Below are 22888 nucleotides of genomic sequence, written 5' to 3'. Positions count from 1 at the left end.
TTTTGTATGGAATGCTTGCTATTATTTGACTTTTAATCAGCACTAACATAACGTTTGCACTTTATTGTCACAGAATGAAAATATTACTAAATGTGGAAAGTGGCGCCTATACATCACAACTCTGGTAAAGCGGCCTCTAGTCTGCTCAGTTTATTTGGCCACCCTCAGCAGTCTTTGCTGACCAGCTTGTTCTTAAGCTTGAACAGTCCAAATTCTGTGTTGGAAAACTCGTCATATGATATATGTGCACATGTTCAGTCTTTATTTACTCTCTGCATGAGTTGCCTAGATTTATGGCAATTGGTACCCACATATGTCGGCAGCTTCTATGTCTCTACCCATTCCTAATAATTGCATCATTGGGCAGTAGGAATGTGTGAATTGAGTGAGCAAGTTTAAGATTATCACACCTTCCTGGTGGTTGTCCTACCATCCACAAGTTATGTGTTCCAGTCCCTTTAAGTCCATATAGTGTGAATTGGAATCATATTCTGGTATGCAATCTGAAATATATAATGAATTTTAGGGTTTCTACATTTCAAAAGCTTGTCAGGGAATAAATATAGAAGTTGCTTGATTGGGGCTATTACTCTTACTTATTATTACTGATAAATCACATGACATTCACATTATTCATCAGTTAGTAAAGATCAATGTGCACCTTCAAAACCATGTTCACAGTTGCAGATTTTATATTCCATCTACATATCATTTACAGATTGCAAAAGGCAAATTTCTTTGAGGCAGATAAATGTGTTAACCAAATCCACGGAAAATACCCTGCTATTGTCAGACGTTTATCGGGTGTCTGGATTGTTGTGCTGCAGCAAAGATTTGGGGCCAGTCAGATACCTCCAAAGTTGATGGATAAGTATCTGCTTGTTTTTCGTCATTTAGAATATCATTCACATTGACCAAATGTAGGAATGCAGCCCCAAACTTGCAAGGAACCTCCATCATGATTCACTTGCCTGAAGACACTTATTGTACTATCCAACCCTCCCGATGGGAAAAAAAAATGCCTTTTGCCAAGTAATGACTCATCAGTCCAGTTGCATTTGCAGCCACTTTTCACCACCCTAGTTTTAATTTTTATGCATAGTTTATTCATAGGTATTTTTTGTAGTATTTTTTTTTTTTTGTAATTTTCTCTTTTGCCAACATTCTTCCATGGGCATCTCTTCTGGTCAGACTTCTCCAGACAGTGTATGAGTATACATGCTCCACACAGGATTCTGCAAGTTCTGAGCTGATGACCCTGCTGGACATCTTCTGATTGGTCATTTTGTAAATTAGGACTACACAATTTGAATGTATATTTGTGAAAGCATTCCTACTTTACAGCAGTTGTTCACACTTGCCTGATTTATCTTAATCTTGCAAGATTAAATATATATTTCATTCATTTACTATTTAGTAGAACACTGCTGTTTAAGAAAAAAAAAATGCTGATTAGAAATTTGTTTTGGATAACGTGGGGCAGATTACAGTCCCTACTAACCCTCAACTCTTATTACAGAGTAAATATTAGGATCCGTCACTTTTTTTTGTGTGTGTGTGTATCTGTGTCACCATTGGGAAGCTTACCTCTCACGTCAGGTCATGGGGACACCAGGACACATAGGGTGGTGTGGTTTTCACTTGGACAGCACTAAACATATGTTCTAACCATACACTACCAAATAGGAGTGTTTTTGTTGCGGTCATTGTCCTCAACACACCAATCCTATCAGTTCCTGCCACAGGGAAAGGAAGTTTAGGTAAGTCACCATGACAAAGAGTAAAAACTGATAGAAGGTCCTAACCCTCCCTCACTTGGGCTTCATTTTGTCCATTTACTCTTCACTCCAGTAATCCACTTCCTCTGTCATAACTGATACAAAATACCTGGTGCTAGGTATGGGGTATAAGCATGTGACCTACTCCAGTCCCACACTGCTCAGAATTACCTATGAATTTGCAGCTATTTGAAAAAATATTGTTGCCCCCGGTTTTTAAAGCTGAATTAAATTTGCCTCTTGCTTTGGTGCCTACATCTTCACCCGGTCTTCATTCCTATGCATGTGCGGGAGATTAATCATGTGCAGCTCAATTTAATAGAAGATTATGAACAGGCATGTAATGTTTTAATTGTGGATGGGACTGTAAGGGCTGCCTGCTCACATTTCGTTTTCACACTTTAGCTCCACTAAAAAAAGCTTCATCTTCCTCTCATCACTCTACAAGGTATATTGGTTTGTAACCATTTATCCATATCTTTATTATGATTAATGATTTCTAGGAAGAGACAAGCAATGTAAAAGGCAAGGAGTATGAGGGCACAGTAAACATGGGTGAAGTTCCTGTTTCCATTCAAGGAGACATGGTTATATTTATTAAAATGCACGATAAATGCTATTCATTTTGTAACATTGAAATCATTGCATACCAATTTGTAAAGGATGCTTGTCCAAGTGACCCTTATAGGCTATCAATGCACACAATGATTTGTAGTTAAATGGTTTCATGATTTTTAAGAAAACTTGATAGGATGCCTTGAATTAGGTAATTACAACAATAGACGAACAACAGCACATATTACTTACCTAACACAAAGGTAAAATGCAGAAGGGTGAGAAATTAGGCACACACTTATCCCTTCTCTAGGATTCAAGAGGTTAGCAGCCAGGTACTGCTAATGTACTTGCTGTGGTGGTTTGCTGGTCTGGAGCATTCAGGTGGGTGTTAACACAATGCCAAGGAGGAAATACATCAGCAAAGATCCTTAGTAATTGTTGCTGCCCATCAATCTGGGAAGGGTTATAAGGCCATTTACAAACAATTTATTGTTCATTCTGCAATGTTTCAAGACGGCTGCCAGTATTCCCGGAAGTAGACCTTCTAGCACATTAATCTCAAGGTCACACCATGCAATGCTCAGGAAAATTGAAGAAAAAAAATATGCCAGCAACTACATCTCTTTTAGGTATTAGTGTGTTCATGACAGTAAAATTAGAAAAAGATGGAACAAGTATGGTTTGCCAGGAGAAAGTCTCCTCTCTCTAAATAGAACATGGCATCACAGTTTAGAATTGCAAAGTTGCATCCAAACAAAAAAAGACTGGAACAATAGGCCTGATTTATTAAACCTCTCCAAGGCTGGAGAAGGTACACTTTATCAGTGAAGCTGGGTGATCCAAACTAAAAGTAATTTGCTATTTGTTGGCAAATGTTTTCAATCCTGGACCAGCTCCGTTGCAGGTTTGCTGGATCACCCAGGTTCACTGATGAAAGTGCCCAATGTCCTTTGGGTAGATGAGAACAAAGTGGACAAGTTTGGTTGTAATGCACAGTGCCGCTAAAACCAAAGGGAGCTTATCAGCATAAACACCTCATACCAACTGTCAAGTACGATGGGGGAGAGGTGATGATTTGGGCTTGTGTTGCATTTTTTGCATTGATCAAAAGTTTTCTACAATATTGTGAGGACAGATGAAATTGGGTCATGAAAAAGCCAGTGATCCAAAACACACCAAAAAAATCTACAACGGAAGAGCCAAGATCAATGATCAATGACCAAATGGATCAAAGCAATCAATTTTGGAAGAGGCTGCCTTGATCTTCTACCCACCACCTATACACAGCAATATATATATATATATATATATATATATATATATATATATATTAATATATTTCTGTACTGGCTGAAGTCACATAATTGTTGGCCAAAACTGCAGTAAATAACAGACTGCAGATGGTAATATCTTGAGATTTTTTTTGTTGGCTTTATATTTTTCTGTTCTACAGACATGTAACACTGCTGTATTCTGTAAATAGTTGCGGGACAGAACACAGATTTATGCTTTCCAGTATGGAGGCAACAAATAGGGTTTAATAAATTATTTTATTAGTTTATTTTTATGTGTAGTGCACACAAAACACATCTTAATAAAATGCTGTTTACCCCAATAGTTCAGGAAGATTTTGCATTTGTCCCAATATCTAACAATTCAAGCAGAACTGACATTGATTACTGTAGAATTCCAGGAATTACTTATATTTTAATTATACCAGCTAGTACTTGAAAGTGCTGAATAATGCTGACATTTGTCCCATGGACGTAGGTTGGATGGGGTCTATAGTATGGAACCTGACAAGAGTGAAATATGTTCTGAATATAGGTTTGACTTCAATCGATGTCTGAAATGGAATAAGGAATATTTTTAGGTTTACCTTCCCAATTGCTCTTCCCAGAAGTGGGGGCATTGGCATACTCCACCAGATGTATTCCACATTTGCAGGGTAATAAATAATTCATCATATTCAGATGATTTAAATGTAATCTGAAGTAAGAATCAAAATACATGTTCAGGACATAAAAAGTGATCCCTGCCAAAACAGTATTTTAACACCAGCATGATTATCCTCATGGATTGGAAGAACATCTCAGTTTCTCATCTCAGCAAATGTGAATGGTGGGCCCAAATGCACAGCATTCCAGCTCCCCACATCCCTGCTATTCTGTCAGTCAGGGCCCTGTAAAAGATGGGAGCACTGGGAAATTGCCCAGTTTGGTATTGCCTCAAACTGACTCTGAAGATGGGCTCTTCTCTCATTCTGCATTCCAGCCACATGGTAGAGGAGAAGGAAGAAGAGCAATATGTTCCTCTAGCTACTGTTTGGCCTGTAGTCGGCTAGGATAATCATTGGTTAGGTATGTACAGAGGTACCGGAAGAGAGATGTTCACCAGCCTTAGCCCAGCAGCATTGCCAGGGTAGTGGTGCCTTACCCAACCCTGGTGCTCTAACTTCTCACTCATATCCTGTATGCCCAGAAACTTTCCTGGCTGACAGTGGATGATCTAATAGGGGTAGACAGCAGAGTGATGCCTCATGCTTCTGCTCCTTGAATGCCCAGTCAGCAGGCTGTGAGTGAGTTACTGACCAAGCTTTTCTGCTGCAATGGATATCTAGGTTGTGATCTTAACTGAAGTCACATCATCCCATCATAAATATTTCTAAAGTCCCGCTTTACAAATTAAACGATCAGGCAGGTGGTTATTGCAGAAAGGGACCTGGCAATCCTGACTTCCCATGCGTGTGCCAGCTATGGGCGTAACATCATGCTGGCACTGCCAATCAAGATGACCAAAGATCGTCTCTGGGAAGAATAAAGGGAGATGGTGGCTGCCATGGAATGTGGATAGGTTAGTCAGCTTTAGTTCTGCTCTGGAGCAATGGATGCCAGAATAATGTGATTCACATCCTCCAGGTGTGTTACTATTCACAGCAAGGAGCTACACAGTTGGGAGCTTTCTTGTCCCTGACAACCATAGGCTAATGGAAATCCTCCCCTCCGTGTACCTTAACAACAAATCCAACAAACTACACTGTCAGCTTCTCAATGTCATGTAAATATGAAGAAGAAAGCGGCTTTTTGTGGCAAAGATGATTCAATGTATTTAGAAACAAAATATGATACGTAGAAACAGTTAACAAAAGTCTCCTATATTGATTGTACTAGACATAGATGTTCTAAGCGGTACATAGGTTGGTTTGACAACATAAAGCAACTTGTCTCATACCTGACGCGTTTCGCCTATAACACATACGTTATTAAGAAATTATCAATAATTGTACTAACATGAATTGAAATATATACTTTTGTTAATTAGTTCGACTTGTACATGTCTCTGTTATCCCCTGAGGAAGCCTTATAGGCGAAACCCTTATAACCCTAAACTATAAAGTGCCCCTGGTAAGATCATGTTTGAAAGAATGGCAGGCAGGTAACCTGGATATTCAGCTCTCGTGTCCTGCTCAGTAGGGTCCCTGGATAACAATAACACAGCTATGGTTCCCCCTATACACAGGGCAATGCCTGTTAGGTGACATTGTGCTGCGCGTACATCCGACATATAAAGGATCGTATTATAAGTGCAGCGCAACCCATCCACACACAGCCACACCCACATACCCGGACAACTCCACCCCCTATACACAGTGCCTTCTGATTGGTTATAGAGCAGTAGTAGGCAGGGTTGTGTGTGTGCAGGACGGAAGTGTGCTTCTCTGTAGGCTTCCCTCTTCCGGCATCTTTCAAGCTGATGCACGTTCGTTCCGGTGTGGTATTATTGTGTATTTTACGATGATTGTATGTTGTGTGCGGAGTTCTGTTCGGTGACAGAAGAGTTATTATACCGTGTGATTTATTATACAGCTTCCGTCATTCTGTACTCAGGTACCTCTAGGTGTAACACTTCCATACGGTGTGTGTGACTTTCTGTTCCTTCCACAAGGCTCTCCTAACCCTATGGGAAGTTATAGAGGATAAATGTCCCTTGCAGCGAATGTTTGGGTGAAATGTAAATTTACAATACACAGCCCTGTGCTATGTCTCCTCTTTACGGCTCATTAAAGTGAAGCTATAGATTGACAATGAGAATTGTAAGTGGGCAGGAAAATAATGTCACCATTCATTGTATAAAACATCTCATGAGCTGGTCCTCTGGGGTGAAAAGTGGGCAAAGTTATTACAGAAGGTGAAAAGTGTGGCCAAAGCGTTATCATTACACAGTATTTATATAGCGCCATCATATTACACAGCTCTGTACAAAGTCCTAAGTCATGTCACTAACTGTCCCTCAAAGGAGTTCACAATCTAATGTTCCTACTATAGTCATTTGTCATTATTATACTCTGTAGACTATTTGGTTGAAGCCAGTTATCCTTGTGTTTTCTTCTAATTCTATGCTAAATGTTTGAAGTTCTAATGAGATTCTCATTTTTATTTAGGAGTCAGAAAATGAGTGAGGCTTCGGGTCTTCAGTATGTCAGCCCGTATGCATTCGAGGCAATGCAAAAGGTGGATGTGGTGCGCTTGGCCGCCTTGAGTGATCCAGAGCTCAGGCTTTTGCTCCCCTGTTTGGTTCGTATGGCCCTATGTGCCCCGGCAGACCAAAGTCAGAGCTGGGCCCAAGACAAGAAATTACTTTTACGGCTTCTGTCTGGAGTGGAGGCTGTGAATGCTATTGTGGCTTTGCTATCTGTGGATTTTCATGCTCTGGAGCAGGATGCCAACAAAGAACAACAGCTAAGGTAAGTTAGTTTGATTGCTTCCAATATAAAGCAATTTTTGATCAGTTACAGTTAAGTGTCCTCCTTTTTAGCTGGGTGCACCACCCGGCACTTTTCAGTAACAGCCCAGGTGTTTTTAGGTGGTTGCTAAAGAGTTGGGTCACAATACAGGGGCTGCCACCAGCCTACAATTTCTTCCCACCCAGCATGTTTCTTGCCCGATACAAACCGTCTTGCTCGTCTCAGGCAAGAATCTGACATGTATCCGTAGCCTTATGTTGGTTATGGATCCGTCCTGACAGTGAACAACAGCTGTACAAGTCAATGGAGAAGAGCACATCAGGGTGCAAACAGTGTTGTGTGTACAGCTCTTGTTCATTTGTCTGTCACTTTTTTGAACATGTGTACGCCTCCTTAGTTTGAGATCATTTGTGCCATGCTCCCTCAAGAAGTAATTTCAGCAACTACTGATTGCTTTAAGAAAAAGGTGGATGCTTTTCTAGAAACACAAAATATAACTGGGTATTAAGGCTTTAAAGTAAAGATAACAGTGACTGTTGATCCAGGGAACATTTGCTTGCCTCATGGAATCAGGAAGGATTTTTTTACCCTGTTGGTGCAAATTGTACCAGGGTTTTTGTTTTGCCTTCCTCTGGATCAACTATGTCCATAGGTTTTTATATCTAGGATATGTTTATTTCCCTAGTGGTTGAACTTGATTGACTCATGTCTTCAACCTGATATACTATGTATACCCTAAACCGTGATTTTTTTTTTTATCAACCTTTTATACTGTCAAGTTATCACTTCCTGCTAATCTTTATTTAATGCAAGTGTTTATTTCCTATATCTAGGCACAAGCTTGGGGGAAGTACTGGAGAAAGTATTCTGGTGTCCCAGCTACAGCATGGCCTGACATTGGAGTTTGAACACAGTGACTCTCCTCGCCGGTTACGTCTGGTACTGAGTGAGTTGTTGGCAATAATAAATAAGGTATGACATACTCCTATTATTTTACAATGGCTGTATATGAAAGTGAACCTTCCTATTGGTGGCATCGAGGTTTCATTGGCTTAATTATACAGAAAGATGATTTGAAATTAAATTCTGTGATCATTCTGCTCTTACACTGCTATGCCATTTAACAGCCTATTTAACTGCCTTTTTTCCCTCAGTGCTATTTTACCACTGTCTCCTGTACCCTCTAATGAATGCAGTGAAAATCATTTTACATGGAGTATGAAAACCTGTTTTTACTATTTTTTTGTAAGAGTAGTTTGCACTTCAGTTGTGTATACATTACAGTTGTGTAATACATGTCAAAAACAGGTCACTAATCTTACGCTTTGGTTTGTATTTTTTTTTATCATGGCTTTCTGAAAGCAGATTTTCCAAAAAAAAAACAAAAACTTTGGTAATGGGTTGTTGTACAGGATTTAATAGACATGTAAGGAATTAACAGTTTTATTTCTTAATTTATAGGTAGCAGATTCCAGTGGAGAATATTTTTTAAAATCATCTGAATTGTTTGAAAGTCCTGTGCATATGGAGGAAGCTGCAGATGTTCTCTGTATTTTACAAGCAGGTATGATGGACTTACTACTTTGTTAATGTTGGTTTACAATGTTAATGTTTTTTTGTAAATCTCCTATGAAAGAAATGTCTTGGTTGCTATCACTGAACTTCTTTGGTTGATGATTATTTTCTTGCTGGCGTTCAGGCTACTTTGAGTCACTGAAATGGAGACGTGTACAGATCAGGAGCTCCTGCTGCTTACTTGTTTTGGGCCATACATAAAATATTGAAGCTGGAAAGAGCCAGGCAGCTAGGATTGTCAGAAAGCCTTTTCGAGACTGGAACCATCACATTGGGAGAATTAGTGGCTTGAGGTGGTTCACTTGAGAACTTGTCTCAGTGGCATCTGTTCGAGGTGACCTGCTGTAAACATAAAGAAAATTTTATATCTTCTAGATTTGCAAAACTTCCTTGATAAAAAGCCTATTAAAATTATCCCTTACTTTATTTGTAAGTCTATCAGAATGATTAATAACTGTTTTTAAAAATCTGGAAATATGCAGTAGGTATTTGGAGGGTGATTGGACCGTCAGTGGGTACCTTCAACGTCCAAACACACTTCCTATGTCAATGAATTTGAAAGCTGTTAAATACACAGTTGAAATATATACTCAGGTATTTTAATCCCCAAAGGCTTGTTAAATCTGTTCAGATCAGTCTGATTTCCATGCTCTACTTCATAGCTTAAGTAGCTGAGTTAGTTTTTTTTTTTTTTTTTCATCTGTAAACCTTTAATTGATCTTTACCTAATGATTGCACAGTGTATCAGCAGTGTGATTCTAATTCTGCAATCAGTGACCAGTGTGAGAGGTGACTTGACATTGTAACGTTCTGTCAAGCAAAATTGCCACTTGTCTGCTTTTCACAGAGATATGATACTGAATAAAAAGAAATACAAAACCTTTTGTAGCTAAAATTGTACATATACTTACATTCCAGTAATGGGAATTCAGCCAAATGTAATGCTCTTTTGCAGCCGTGTTTATAATTGGGTTCTTTTTTAACTTCCTTTTGATGTTTATAATCTTTTGCATTTGTTTAATTTAGGATGTATTCCAATGAATTTGTCTCTTGTTACAGAATTGCATACTCTTTTGCCGATTACTGAAATGGCTGAAGCTTTACTGCATGTTCGCAATGGTGCCTGGTTCTTGTGTCTGCTGGTAGCTAATGTTCCTGACAGTTTTAATGAGGGTGAGCAATATTTATTTTAAAGATTTGCTAACAGGGTTTTAAAAAATTAGGCCATATATGAAATGTGATTATCATTTGTATCATTATGCAATGGTTTTAATCCATGGTATAGGGCAAGTTTAGCCTTTGCGGCTCCCAATGGCTGGCACCTTGCTAGACAGTCTGTTTTTACGTAGTAGCTCAATATTTCACAGCAGGCAGCAGTGCTCTTTACTAAACTGCTATGGGGCTGCTGAGGGTAGAAGCTACATGTAGTGTTTCACTGCCATAGGAAACTGGGAACACTGCAACCTCACTGCCAGTCAGTACATGGAGCCTTAGAATAAATTCTAAGGCTTTATGTTCCCACTGACCAATTCAAAACAGAATAATTTGCTTTTTCGAATTGCCATTAGAAAAATGATAACTGGAAATATTTGTGTTTCAATATTTTTATTTAAACATGGGAATAACGAAAACAAGAAAAAAAAAATATTTTTCGTACAAATAATGGACAACTAAACCTTACATCAAAAAGACATAAATCCAAAGTAGAATAGGTGTCTTTTCGAGACACTTGTTTAAAAGTTAGTTCTCTGTAAAATGACTAATGACAAACATAGATAAGGCAAGGAAACAAAGCCATAGAAATGAACAATTCCCGATATAGGGGGTTTGAAACTGTCAAAGAAAAATATGTGGGTCTAGGTTGAGACATTAGTAAGATTTGAACGGTATTACACCAGTTTGTACGATTTCAAGGGTTCCCAAATTTTGGTCAAACTTTTCCATTTTATCACTCAAGATGCTAGTTTGTCATTTTTAGATATTGGTTCTATAGGGATATCCCTCCTTTTCCAGGCCTTCGCTAATGCAACCATTGCTGCCATCAAAATAGGGGTTATCAATTTTTTGGAATGGAAGCAAATAGTTTGGTCAGATTTGCTAAACAAAGCACTTTCAGCAGATTTGGAATATCTAAATGAACAATTTCTGATATTAACTTAAACACTGCTGACCAATATTTTTGAGCTGTCAGGCACGACCACCATACCATATATGTTCCATCGTTCCTCGTTCGTTGCATCCCCTGAAGCACAGCAAGGAGGCATTAGACTGGTATCTAGCTATGCAATCTGGTACTAGATACCATCTAAGTATGACTTTAAGATTGTCATCAGCTATGGCAGAATTCATGGAAACCTTAGACAGTGCCATGGAGATATCATTCCATTTTTCTTGTTCCCAGACTTTTCCTAGATCTTTTTCCCAATTTCCCAACTTAGTTCCCTGGTTGGAGAAGCTAAGGTTAGCGTATATCAGAGAGATCATATCCTTCACATCTGCTTTTGAACGGCAAGCACTCTCAAAGGAAGTTGAACGATATGGTGGTGGGGCCTGTCTCAGTTTGGTATAAACAAAGGACCTGATATGTCTGTATCTAAAGTATTCTGTGCGTGGAAGTTCCAATTGCTTACTAAATGTTCAAAGCTAAACATTACCCGCACATCAGTAATGTCCTTGACTCTCCCAAAACCTTTGACAATCCACCAACTGAAGTGGTTGCGAACATTTCCTGGAAAAAATTCTCGATTGCCCCAAAGGGGGGTGAGAGGTTGGTGAGGAGACATTTGCTTCAGGTTAGTCTATTCCAAAATGATAATGAAAGATAGCTGGAAATATTATCTAATGGGTCTGCCATTAAAAAGAAGAAGATAATCTAGCTTCTAGGTGTAATAAACTCCTTAGTTTAGAGGAATTTGTTTGCCAAACAGCCTGACCTCGCTTTCCTGTTGAACCTGTTGACATTAGTCATTCTTCTGGTGTACCAAAGTATTTGTGTATCTTTGAAAAGCCAGTGGGTGACATTCACTTGTTAATTTACTATCACAAAATATAATTTACCAGAAGACCTTTCTTGTTGTGGATTCATTTTTGAAAATGGTGGTTATAAATGTCTTCCCATGTCAATTAAATAATATATAATAAAATTTAGAATAAAAATGTATACATGTCTAAAAACAGTACATTTAAATTGGAGTCTGTGTAGTTTGCAGAAGTTTGATAAAGAATGGAGAGCGTCAGGATGAGGAGAGTGCTGGAGGGAGACGAAGAACTGAAGCATTGCGTCAGCTGTGCAAAATGAATCCATCACAAGCCCTCAAAGTGCGAGGCATGGTGGTAAGAACATGTTGTATGCAGCATGTCAATTCCTTGGATACTAGCAATGATAATATCAATTATAAATTAGTTTGTAAAAAAAAAACTGATGCATAATTTTATTATATAACAGGTAGAAGAATGTCACCTTCCAGGACTTGGTGTTGCTTTGACATTGGACCACACTAAAAATGAGACAGGTGATGATGGTGTGAGCAACATGGTATGTTTTGTGAGTGGACTGCTACTTGGAACCAATGCAAAAGTTCGTACTTGGTTTGGAACATTTATTCGCAATGGTCAACTGGTAAGGATCCTGTTGTCTTCTTGTAGTTGCAATAAGTACACCAGTTAACATTTGGAGAATGTTGTTGCTTATTGGTAGTGATCAGTCATATATTATATAATTCAACATAATACACACACATATTTGTGTGTGTGTGTGTGTGTGTATGTAATCAAAAGTAAAACTTGCTGAGCTGCAATAATGTATCAGTTGTTGTGAATGTTCTTTATTAGGCAGGTAAAATAAAAAAGGGTTACTAACATGGAAATGGTTAAAACAGGCAGCTAACTGGTGCTACTACATAGATTAACCTTAAACTGTTCACAAATACAATATTTTTTATAGAATCTCTGTTATTCATTAGAGTTTGCTAGTTGCTATATAGTGCAATAGCTTATCTTTACTAGGTGACAAGATTAAATATTGAACATATTTGTTTTTCCATTTTTAGAGAAGAAGAGAAAATAGCAGCTCAGTGCTTTGGCAAATGAGAAAACAGCTGTTGTCTGAGTTGATGAGCATTCTTCCAGCTGCGAAAAAAACCCAGATACCACAGGAGGGAGACCCTAAGCGTGCAGCTTCTGTATACTGTGGGCTCAAAGAAGAACATGTGGTAAAAGCCAGTGCCCTGCTAAGACTATACTGTGCATTGATGGGAATCGCTGGCCTTAAGTACGTAGTAGATTCTTTTATTGGACTGTCCTTTAATAGATTTTGTTGTAGCTATGTACTGATCTGTATCTTTTTAATCAACTTTGTCTTTTATGTGACGCAAACTATAGGACCGTCATACTACATATAGTACTGATCAGCACATTCATGTAATAAAATAATTTATTGTTGTCAAATCTGACAAAGACCTGCATATTTGAAATCCATTTGGACTGTGTAAAGACTACATTGTGTTTATGCTAAAATAAAAGATGGATTTGAATCTCATGAATTCTGATCATCTACTATATGGTGTAACTTGTGACAGACTACACAAATCTTGCACCCTTTTGCAATGTTTCCAGTTAACATAAGGAGTGTGAGCTAGTTTTTTAATTTAGTCTTATACTGCATATATAGATGTTGACCCTTGCCAAAAATACTGATCTATGCTTTAAGCTACAATTTAAGACTTTTGTTTTTGCTTTTCCAGGTTTCCAGGTTAGTTCATTGTATGAGTTATATTTATTGTACCTAAAAACCCCACACAATTGAGAGGTTGTCAGCCAAGTTGGTTTTAAATCCATTTTCTGATAATGAGTCTATTCTGGGAACATACCTACAAGTTGTTAAATAATCTGTGCACTTGACTGCAGTTGCTTGTGCATCTATTTATGTCTATGGTCATCTTGGCTCCGCATCATTTTAATGCTCGATGTATTTGAACATCAGTGTACTTTTTTCAACCACACTCCATAAATCAATATTTCATTCTAATTAATTTGTGTGCTGTATTTGTATTTTGCATACAGGCCAACTGATGAAGAGGCTGAGCAAGTACTTCAGCTTATGACCAGTAGGCCACCTGCAACTCCTGGTGGGGTGCGCTTTGTCTCCCTTTCTTTCTGTATGCTGCTGGCATTTTCCACACTGGTCAGGTAAATTATCTAACTCTTTAAACTAATTATGTTAGGTCTGTTTTGCTTTAAATTTCTTGTAAAATGATTTTATTTATTTAAAGTATATATGTTTTACAAATAAACATTTAAGACCGGGTGTCCCGCTGACTGAATTTTGAGATTTCTAAACAGTGCTTTTCTAAACGGTAGCTTTTACCTTTTAAACTCTTTATAATAAAACATTTCTTTTGGAAGCCAAAGAGAACCACAACAGAAGGGGAAAGTGTGAGACGAGTTTCTCTTCTGATACACATAACGTAATGTGCTATATGAGCTTTAGCTTTTCAGCTCTGTGAAAAGCTATGTCAAAGAACTTGGTGAAAATAAAACTGTCACCCCATAAAAGCCAGTCTGATTCAATGGTGCTCTATAAAATATCAGCTGAGGAGGAAATAAAGGGAGAAGTAGTAGTGCCCGCAGGGTGCAGTGACAAGTCATATTTTATGCAGTTTAATTAATAGATCCTAGTATACACCTTTTTTGTCATTGCAAATACATGAATTCTGTGTGCTGAATAGGGAAAAAAACAGTAACATTATCGAGTTGTCATGTAGTCAACTAAAAAGAATACACAAGTATAATGCTCTGAAAAACAGATTTGCAGTTTACTTGCTGTGGGCAATAGTTTTTTTTTTTTTCCCCATTATTTTATACAATACCTTATACATATTGTGTAAGTTATGTGTGTTCAGTTATGGGGTTTTTTTAAACTACAATTTTAATTACAATATTAAAAAATGGACTAACAGAAATTTCCCTTTATTTTTTTTTTCAGGTCTTTTTTTATATTTTGTAAAACAATCAATATAATTACTTAGCTACTCTCTTTATTTGAAGAGCTGCCTATTTTAGACTGAAGTTTGAATTACTTTGTTGCAGGGCTGGGCTGGTTTGTGGTTGTTTAACTAAAAAATAAGATATGTAAGCCAGACAATAATGCAGGAAATTAAATTTTATTCTTTATCAAATGAAATATGTACTTTTTTACAGCACCCCAGAACAGGAGCAGCTGATGCTGACCTGGCTAAGCTGGATGATTAAAGAGGAAGCTTACTTTGAAAGGTAGCTTGTTTGTTTGTATGCTTTCTGTTTATAAAAAAAATGCATAAAGGAAATCGGCAGTAGCAAAATAGGAGAACATGAAAAATTGTCCAATGAAAGGACATTCTAAAGGGAATCTTTCTTTTGGTTGTCTCCTATCTGATGTATTTAATGGTTATTTAAAACATGAATGTTATATCTTTTGTGATGCAGAGGTTGCGGCTGCAGACCCATTTCTTATCATGTGTTGCTTCCAGTTAAGAGGAGCTCTAAAAAAAAATGAAGGGTATCGGGGAGATTGAGTCTTCAGGTCTTGAGGGAACTCATCAATAGATCTGTGTCTCAGAGAATTATTAGAGTCTGAAAGTGGAATTTGGCAGTGCATGCATTTTAAATGTAGTAAACTACATTTTAGCAGAATTAGGTATGTGTATAAACTAAAAATAAGCGTACACCCAATTTCATATGGCGAAGGTCATGACATAGTATGTAATCTCCAGAAAACACCTGCAATAGTTTATAAGTTAAAGTTAACCTGTCATGTGTGAAAAGTAGTGACAGCATTTGGAGACCTTTCAGAGTATTGAAACCAGAGAGAAGTTATTACAAACAGAAACTTTTCAGATGAAACGGTCAACATTGGCAGCCTCCCTTTTTTCTTATGAAATTAGTTCTTGTTACTTCTAATCTGAAAATGAATACATACAACTCCACAGGCTCGGTTATTCTGTATCTGTGTTTTCAGTTGCTTCATTCTGTTCTTGATTCAGCAGCCTATATAATGTCATTTGTACATTTGTTTCTAAAATAGAAAAAAAAGAGGAAGAAGACAAAAGACACATAAATCAAAACAATCCCTATGGATAATATTAAGTTATACTTATACAAGGCTAATACAAAAACAGATAGAGATGCTAGTTTTAATAAATTACTTGCTTTGGATTTTCACTCTCATCTATACAAATATCCTAACAGTACAGGTGGATTTCATAATGGTTGTTTATTCCCAGTATGTTATAATTTCAATCGATTTTTTTTTTTCAGCCAGGCATTGATAAAATCTTCTCATTCAGTTAACTTTAAATACAACCTTTTGGTAAACTAAAGTAAACTTAGCTAAAGTAAATCTTAACCCCAAAACACAAAATGTAATTAATTGCAGTTCACCAGACGCAAAATATGGTGGCTGTATCCGTGTCCTGTTTTGATTTTTTTTTTCCTTTTTTTGGTTTACCTGGCGATCTTGCTAAAAACAAACTTTCTTTCCTAGAGCATCAGAGCTTACTTAATGCACCGTGTCTGTGGAGGAGCAGCTATGGCACCATAGGCTACTCCCTTGCATTGGAATGAAAATACTTGTATTCTCTTCATTTGTTAGATGGTTGTTGTGATATTTAGCCTTGAAAAAGAAAATGATTTCAGCCGTCATATCTAAACACTTGTAAGCTGCAGTACAATAAATTTCTATTTTTGGTTTAAGATATATACCATAATTGTACATGGGTATCTGTAGATATTTGTTGATTCTTTCAAAATTATTCCTAGCTGATAGGTTCTTCTTGCACTGAAAAAAAATGGCAAATTGTATGTGTAAAGAAAGCTCTGCATTCCTTTGCAAGGCTTTACCCATAATTACATGGTCAGTGAAGTGTGGGAGGGATGTAAATTAATTTGACCCCAGGCAATGGGTTTTTGAAAGAATGTGTGCCAGAAGCAGGTGGCTGAAAATTTTGGGACAATGAATGTAAAAGAATATTGTAATTGTTAACTAATGGTGTGTTTGTATTTTTATAGCACTGCTGGTGTATCGGCCTCATTTGGAGAAATGCTGCTTTTGGTTGCCATGTACTTCCATAGCAACCAGTTGAGCTCCATCATTGATTTAGTCTGCTCTACTTTGGGAATGAAGGTGAGGAAAATGTCTTATAATTGAAAACTATACAGTGGATACTTATTTATGGTGTAGTCTTCTATTCACCCAACAGGTGGGAGCTGTAGTATCTTTGAGGTGTGTTGGCTATTTAGATTGGCGTTAGTTGTTTACTTCATTATTGGCGTTGACTAACTAAAGCAGGGGTCGGCAAACTTTTTGGACTACTAGGCCATTTCAGGAGGTCAAGAAGGCACACTAGGCCAGATGAAACAAGGTGCCCAAGGAAAGGTTTTTTCCAACCGGGACTGCGAGTAGCCTCAGTCTTCTGCTTATCCACTGTGTAGTCTCTGTATGTGTGCACGTGCTTGGCATCAAAATGCCCCTTGAGATTCGACCTCTTGAAGGTGCTGTTAGTGTTGTTGCACACTAAACACAGGGCTTTGTTGACATGTTGGGCGTAGAATAATTTGTCAGTCAATTCAGTGTTAAAGGCACAACGTTCGAGGTCAACCTTCCGGAGACTGGTAGCTGCGTTGCTTCTGCTCTTTAGGAGTAGTAATTGGGGTTACTGTGCGGGATATCGATGATATTGCAGGAACACGCGATAACGCAACAATTTAGTTAGGCCGGATCCAACAATAAATAACTAGGGGGGCGTTAGGCCGGACTGGAATACTGGCTAGGGCGTATGCCTACCTCTCTGCTAAATTATTAGAGCTTCTTCACTTTACAACTAGAATAAATAATTATAGAATACAATGTTTATTTTTTATGTATAGACGTAGATCTAATACAAAACATAGCCAAAGAAAGGTAACAGGCATTGTACAAATTGCGATAAGAAAATAAAAAACCAAAATAAGACATGTATACAAAATAGCAGAAAATCCTGTGACTGTATTTGTTAACAAAGATAACAGATTGTTCATATTCCACATACCAGTTGAAAAAAGTCACAAGGTAGTAGTGTTCAGGAAAAAGAGATGGGTGCTCAAGTGAAGGTGGGACTGGCAGCTTTAAGAGAAGAAGATTCAAAATGCAGGGGAGCCCAAGAAGAACCCATAGTTCTCCCCAGGGGTTTTTTACCGGGCGCGCCGCCCGGCACTTTGCCCTGGGCCGCCCGCCCTGCCATCAGATTGACTTTAAAACGCAGGAGCAGCTCCATTGTCATCCGTTTTAAAATTCACAGTTGCGATGAGAGCGGAACATTAGCAGCCCTGCTCTCATCGCTGCTCAGTAAATCCTAGAAGATGAGGGCGGGACTTTTAAGACGGCATTGACAGTCCCGCCCTCATTCTCCAGGACCTGCTGTGCAGCGACGAGAGCGGGGCAGTGACAGTCCCGCTCTCATCTTCAAGCATCTGCTGAGCAGCAATGAGAGCAGGACTGCTAATGTCCTGCTCTCATTGCAAGAATCAGATAAGAAGCAATGAGAACGGGCAGTGACAGTCCTGCTCTCCATTGCAAGGATCAGATAACAAACAATTGAGAACGGGCAGTGACAGTCCTGCTCTCATTGCAAGGATCAGATAACAAACAATGAGAACGGGCAGTGACAGTCCTGCTCTCATTGCAAGAATCAGATAAGAAGCAATGAGAACGGGCAGTGACAGTCCTGCTCTCCATTGCAAGGATCAGATAACAAACAATGAGAATGGGCAGTGACAGTCCTGCTCTCATCTTCAAGCATCTGCTGGGCAGCAATGAGAGCAGGACTGCTAATGTTCCGCTCTCATCCCTAATGTGAACTTTCAAACGGATGACAATGCTGTCATCCGTTTAAAAGACCAATAACAGGTGGGCATTGAAAACCCTGCCCGCCACTTTGACCTTTTGACCAGTAATAAGGGTGGGATGCTGGTAGTACCCCCACCCCATAGCAGGTCATAGCAGACCTACTAAACACCAACTGCTAATGTCCCCTAATATCGTCTTAGACCTGCTGAGCACCGCCCATTCCCCAACACATGTTGCAAGGGATGAGTGCAGGCAGCTGGTGATTCATCTAACCACTACTGTTTCAGCTTTCTGAGGTATATACATAGATATGAGTACATTAGGGCCACAATCCCATTTATATCATAGGATAATGTGTGTGGGTTTCTTTTATATACTATACAGACGTTTTTAAAAAACGCATGTAAAACCCTCATACTGCTTTTTATACACTTTTATTAGCATTTTAAAGCTTTCCTTTAAAACACTGGAAAACACCAATGCCACATTTTCACATTATTACCTTTCAAGTGCTTATAAACACAGGAAAATGCTCCATAGAAATCAATGTAAGCGTTTACCCGCGTTTTCTGTTGTTTTCCAGCGTTTTAATTTTTTTAAATGTTGCAAGCAATGTTATAGATAACACTCATAATTGTAATGCTGGTGTAGATTGGGAATTACAAACATGGCGTTTTAAAGTCTCAGGTTAAACACCGGGGAAAACGTCTGTGTTGACTAAGCCTAAAGGGGAAACCTGCAGCCTCCTGAAATAGTTGTGTCACAGATGCAAGGAGGCCTTGAGCTGCTCCTCCTGGACATGCCTTTAAGTTTTGCTGCATTCAAACTAGTGGTGAGGTTGCCATGCATTTATCGCTTCCTCAAGCCAGGAAATGCTGTTGCTAGGAGAGATGCTACATGGTGGTAGCCACATACCAAAGAAATGGGGGCTGCAGTGAGCAGTACTAGTACCACTGCAGTAGCATCATTGTTTTCTAGCATGAAAAAGCAGTGTGAATTCAACAAAACTTCAGGGCATTTCAGAAAGAGCAGCCCAAGGCCTCCTGGGATACGTGACTCAAGTACTAGTACTATTTACTGCTGCAAGATGTCTCATGTTCAGATGTTGGTTCTATTTGAATGGTTGAGCTTGCAAAATTGCACAACTGGTATGAACCTGCCCTTAGTGTGTACTGCTTACATATAAACCAGGAAATGGGTATTTTAAAAAAGTGAGATGGTGTTTTGTCTATTTTTACTTTAGGCTAGGTTCACACTAATGGTGAGGTATTGTAGTGCGTTTACCACTTTTTCACTCTAGGAACCACTGCCTCTCAGGACACACTACATGGTAGTTTCTCCCTTCAGCAGTCCCATAACAAATAATTAGGAATGGAAGTGAGTAGTAAAAGAACCGCTTACTGTTGTCAGCTGTTAAATGTGCGGACCCTGGTTCTTTAAGAACCAGCGCTTCAGTGTGAGAGTTCATGGATAGTAAATCTAATATGAGGGATAGGAAAGAAGGGGGTCAGTAAATGTCTTTCCAACTTTGGCAAACCCAGGCCCCTGCAAATACTAGTTTGAAACTACCCTATACCTACTGACACAGTGTAGACTATTTAGGCAGACTATAGCTGAAAACTATTCCTGCTAATATTCCCAGAGAACACCTCTGCAGACTTGGTATAATCCTTTGTAACTTTTTACACTTATACCCATTTAAAACTTGTTGTATTACATCTGTGTATACAGGATCTGGTGGGCTAGCTTGGTGCATTCCATCAGTGCCCTAACCTTAACGCTTGCACCTTGCATGCCTGCACCAGAAAAAAAAAAACACAATGGGCACTGGAGGGACCAAAGTTAGATCAGAAGAGACTGAGTGAGGGAGCCAACCTAAAGACAGAGGGAGAAAGAGGTGACACCAGTCATCATGAGTAAGAAGAGTAAACCGAAAACTACACTTCTCAAATTTTTCAAAAAGGACCAGGAGGAAACACCAAAGCTTAAGGAAAGTATTACATCAGGCACAGATTTTTCAATTTCTGAAATTGACGAATTAGAGGCTGGTCGATCAAGTGAATTTCCTTGTGAAAACATTCTGCCAAATGAAAAGGATAAAGGCAAGCACCGCTCATCAGGCATCAACACACAGTGGTTAAAAAGTTTTAGTTGCCTGATGGTCAAGGATAATGGTATGTGGTGTTCTGTGTGCATGAAATATTCTAACAAGCATCCCCCAAAGAAGGAGGTAACTTGGGTAACTGTGCCATGCACAAGAATTCGAAAAGAAAGTTTGTTGGAACATGAAAAATGTAGAATGGAAAAGCGAGTCCTGGAACAAACTGGTATTGGTCAAATTGAGCGTTCTGTATCAGTTTTAAATAACTTACAGAGAGAAGCCTTTGTAGGAGCTTTGAGATCCATGTATTGGCTGGCGAAAAATGAGTTGCCACATACAACACTGTTTGAAAAGTTATTGGAACATTGCAAAGATATGGGTTGTTCCTTTTTACAACATCTCAGTGTTGGTAAAAATGCTCACTATACTTCTGAAAGAATAATGCAAGAATTGCTAAATGTATTGGCATCAGAAATTAGGTCTGACACAGTGAAAAAAATACATTCTGATAACTTTTTCAGCATTCCTTGTGATGAAACCACAGACATCTCAGTTGTAAAACAGTTAATTGTTTACATTAAATATGTTTGCCAGTTAACTAAAGAAGTTAAGGTTAGTTTCGTATCAACCTGCAACATGACTGATGGCAAAGCTGAGACTATTACCAACACATTGATTGAAACTCTTGACCATCTATGCTTGAAAACATACAATCTTGTTGGACTCGGATCAGATGGGGCAGCTGTTATGATTGGGAGGCAAAAAGGAGTAGCAAAACTACTCAAAGATAAAACTGCTGGACTCTTGGTCAACTGCCATTGTGTGAACCACCGATTGGCCCTTGCAAGTGCCCAAGCAGCAGCTGCTATACCATACCTAATAAAACTTAATGATATATTAAGGCAGCTGTTTTATTTTTTCCAAAATTCTGCTGTTAGAATGGCTGGTTTAACTGAAATCCAAAAAATACTGAACATTCCTCAAATTAAATTGAAAATGGCCACTGATACTAGATGGCTGTCTCATGACACTGCAGTACAATCATTAAGACAGTGTATCATCGGTGTGATAGCTGCACTGGAAAAGGAGGCCACTGAACGAAATGACATCACAGCAGAAGGTTTAAGCAGATGTATTAAAACATACAATTTTGTTTCTTCTCTGATGATGCTTTCAGATGTGTTACCTGTGTTATCTAGCTTGTCTAGGGCTTGGCAAAGGCAAGATGTAAACCTTACTGAAATACAGCCAATCTTGCAGGCCACAAAACTGGCAATTTCAGAACTGAAAGACACCCCTGGAACACATTTTCAAAATTGTCATCGCTATCTTGTTGAGGAATGGTCAGATCTTCGCATTGTTTATTCACAAAGTGATGTAACATCATTCATATCTGAAATATATGATAAATATATTGAGAAAGTTGTCAAACACCTCGATGCGAGATTTCCAGATATGCCAATCATCTCCGGTTTTCAATGCAGAAACTCATGATCCAAGTGAGTCTGCTGAAATACTCTTTAATCATTACTCTAAAAATGGCACTCCTTCTGTTTTGAACTATGACAATGCCAAACAAGAGTGGGCAGTTGCATCAAAAATGATTAAAAGTCAGCCGTACACAAATCTCAGTCCAAAACAGGTTTTACTTAAACTAGCAACAACAAGTGAGCTCAGAGAGTCTTTTCCAAATCTGTCAAAACTGGCTTTTATTGGACTAGTCATACCAGTAAGCACAGCTGAATGTGAAAGAGGGTTTTCTGCTCTAAAAAGAATCAAGACTTGCTTGAGAAATCACATGAATCAAATCACACTGAATAACCTTATGATGATCTCTTTGGAGGGACCAGATCCGCATGATTTTGATTATGAGAAGGCTGCAGACAATTGGGCCTCTAGGAAGAAACAAAGAATAAATATTTAATATGAACTCACATTGAGCACTCTGTAAGGTTTACATATTTGATCTGTTCACCCTTGTGGAAACGTTCAAGTTTTTAGAGCAGCTCACCCCATGTGGAATTGTTCACCCTTCAGCTTTTTGGAGCAGTTTACCGCATGTGAAATTGTTCACCCTTGTCGAACCGTTCCAGTTTTTGGAACTGCTCATCCTTGTGGAACTGTTCAGGTGTTTGGAGCCGTTCACCTTTGTGGAATCGTTCAGGTTTTTGGAGCTGTTCACCCCATGTGGAATTGTTCATCCTTGTGGAACCGTTCAAGTTTTTGGAGATGCTTACTCTTTGTGGAATTGTTCACCCTTGTGGAACAGTTTA

At 38.6% G+C, this 22888-nt stretch overlaps 1 protein-coding gene across 2 annotated transcripts in view; it reads left to right on the top strand.

Annotated features, from left to right (window-relative positions):
• The first annotated feature begins 6045 nt into the window (after positions 1-6045).
• The window catches only part of INTS2 (integrator complex subunit 2), a 31791-nt gene continuing 14948 nt past the window's right edge, over positions 6046-22888 (top strand). The window contains exons 1-11 of one of the 2 annotated variants that reach the window (XM_072417241.1): positions 6046-6105; positions 6778-7080; positions 7914-8052; positions 8542-8644; positions 9715-9828; positions 11858-11988; positions 12101-12274; positions 12705-12925; positions 13717-13842; positions 14854-14925; positions 16699-16813. In XM_072417241.1, coding sequence (XP_072273342.1) covers positions 6788-7080; positions 7914-8052; positions 8542-8644; positions 9715-9828; positions 11858-11988; positions 12101-12274; positions 12705-12925; positions 13717-13842; positions 14854-14925; positions 16699-16813 — 1488 coding nt within the window. In that variant the 5' untranslated portion in view covers positions 6046-6105; positions 6778-6787. Of the gene's footprint in view, positions 6224-6777; positions 7081-7913; positions 8053-8541; positions 8645-9714; positions 9829-11857; positions 11989-12100; positions 12275-12704; positions 12926-13716; positions 13843-14853; positions 14926-16698; positions 16814-22888 lie in introns of both variants that reach the window. The other variant, XM_072417232.1, reaches the window with a different exon arrangement.

Source organism: Pyxicephalus adspersus, chromosome 1 (assembly GCF_032062135.1).
Source record: "Pyxicephalus adspersus chromosome 1, UCB_Pads_2.0, whole genome shotgun sequence".
Lineage (NCBI taxonomy): Eukaryota > Metazoa > Chordata > Amphibia > Anura > Pyxicephalidae > Pyxicephalus > Pyxicephalus adspersus.
This window is presented reverse-complemented; position numbering and strand designations above follow the sequence as displayed.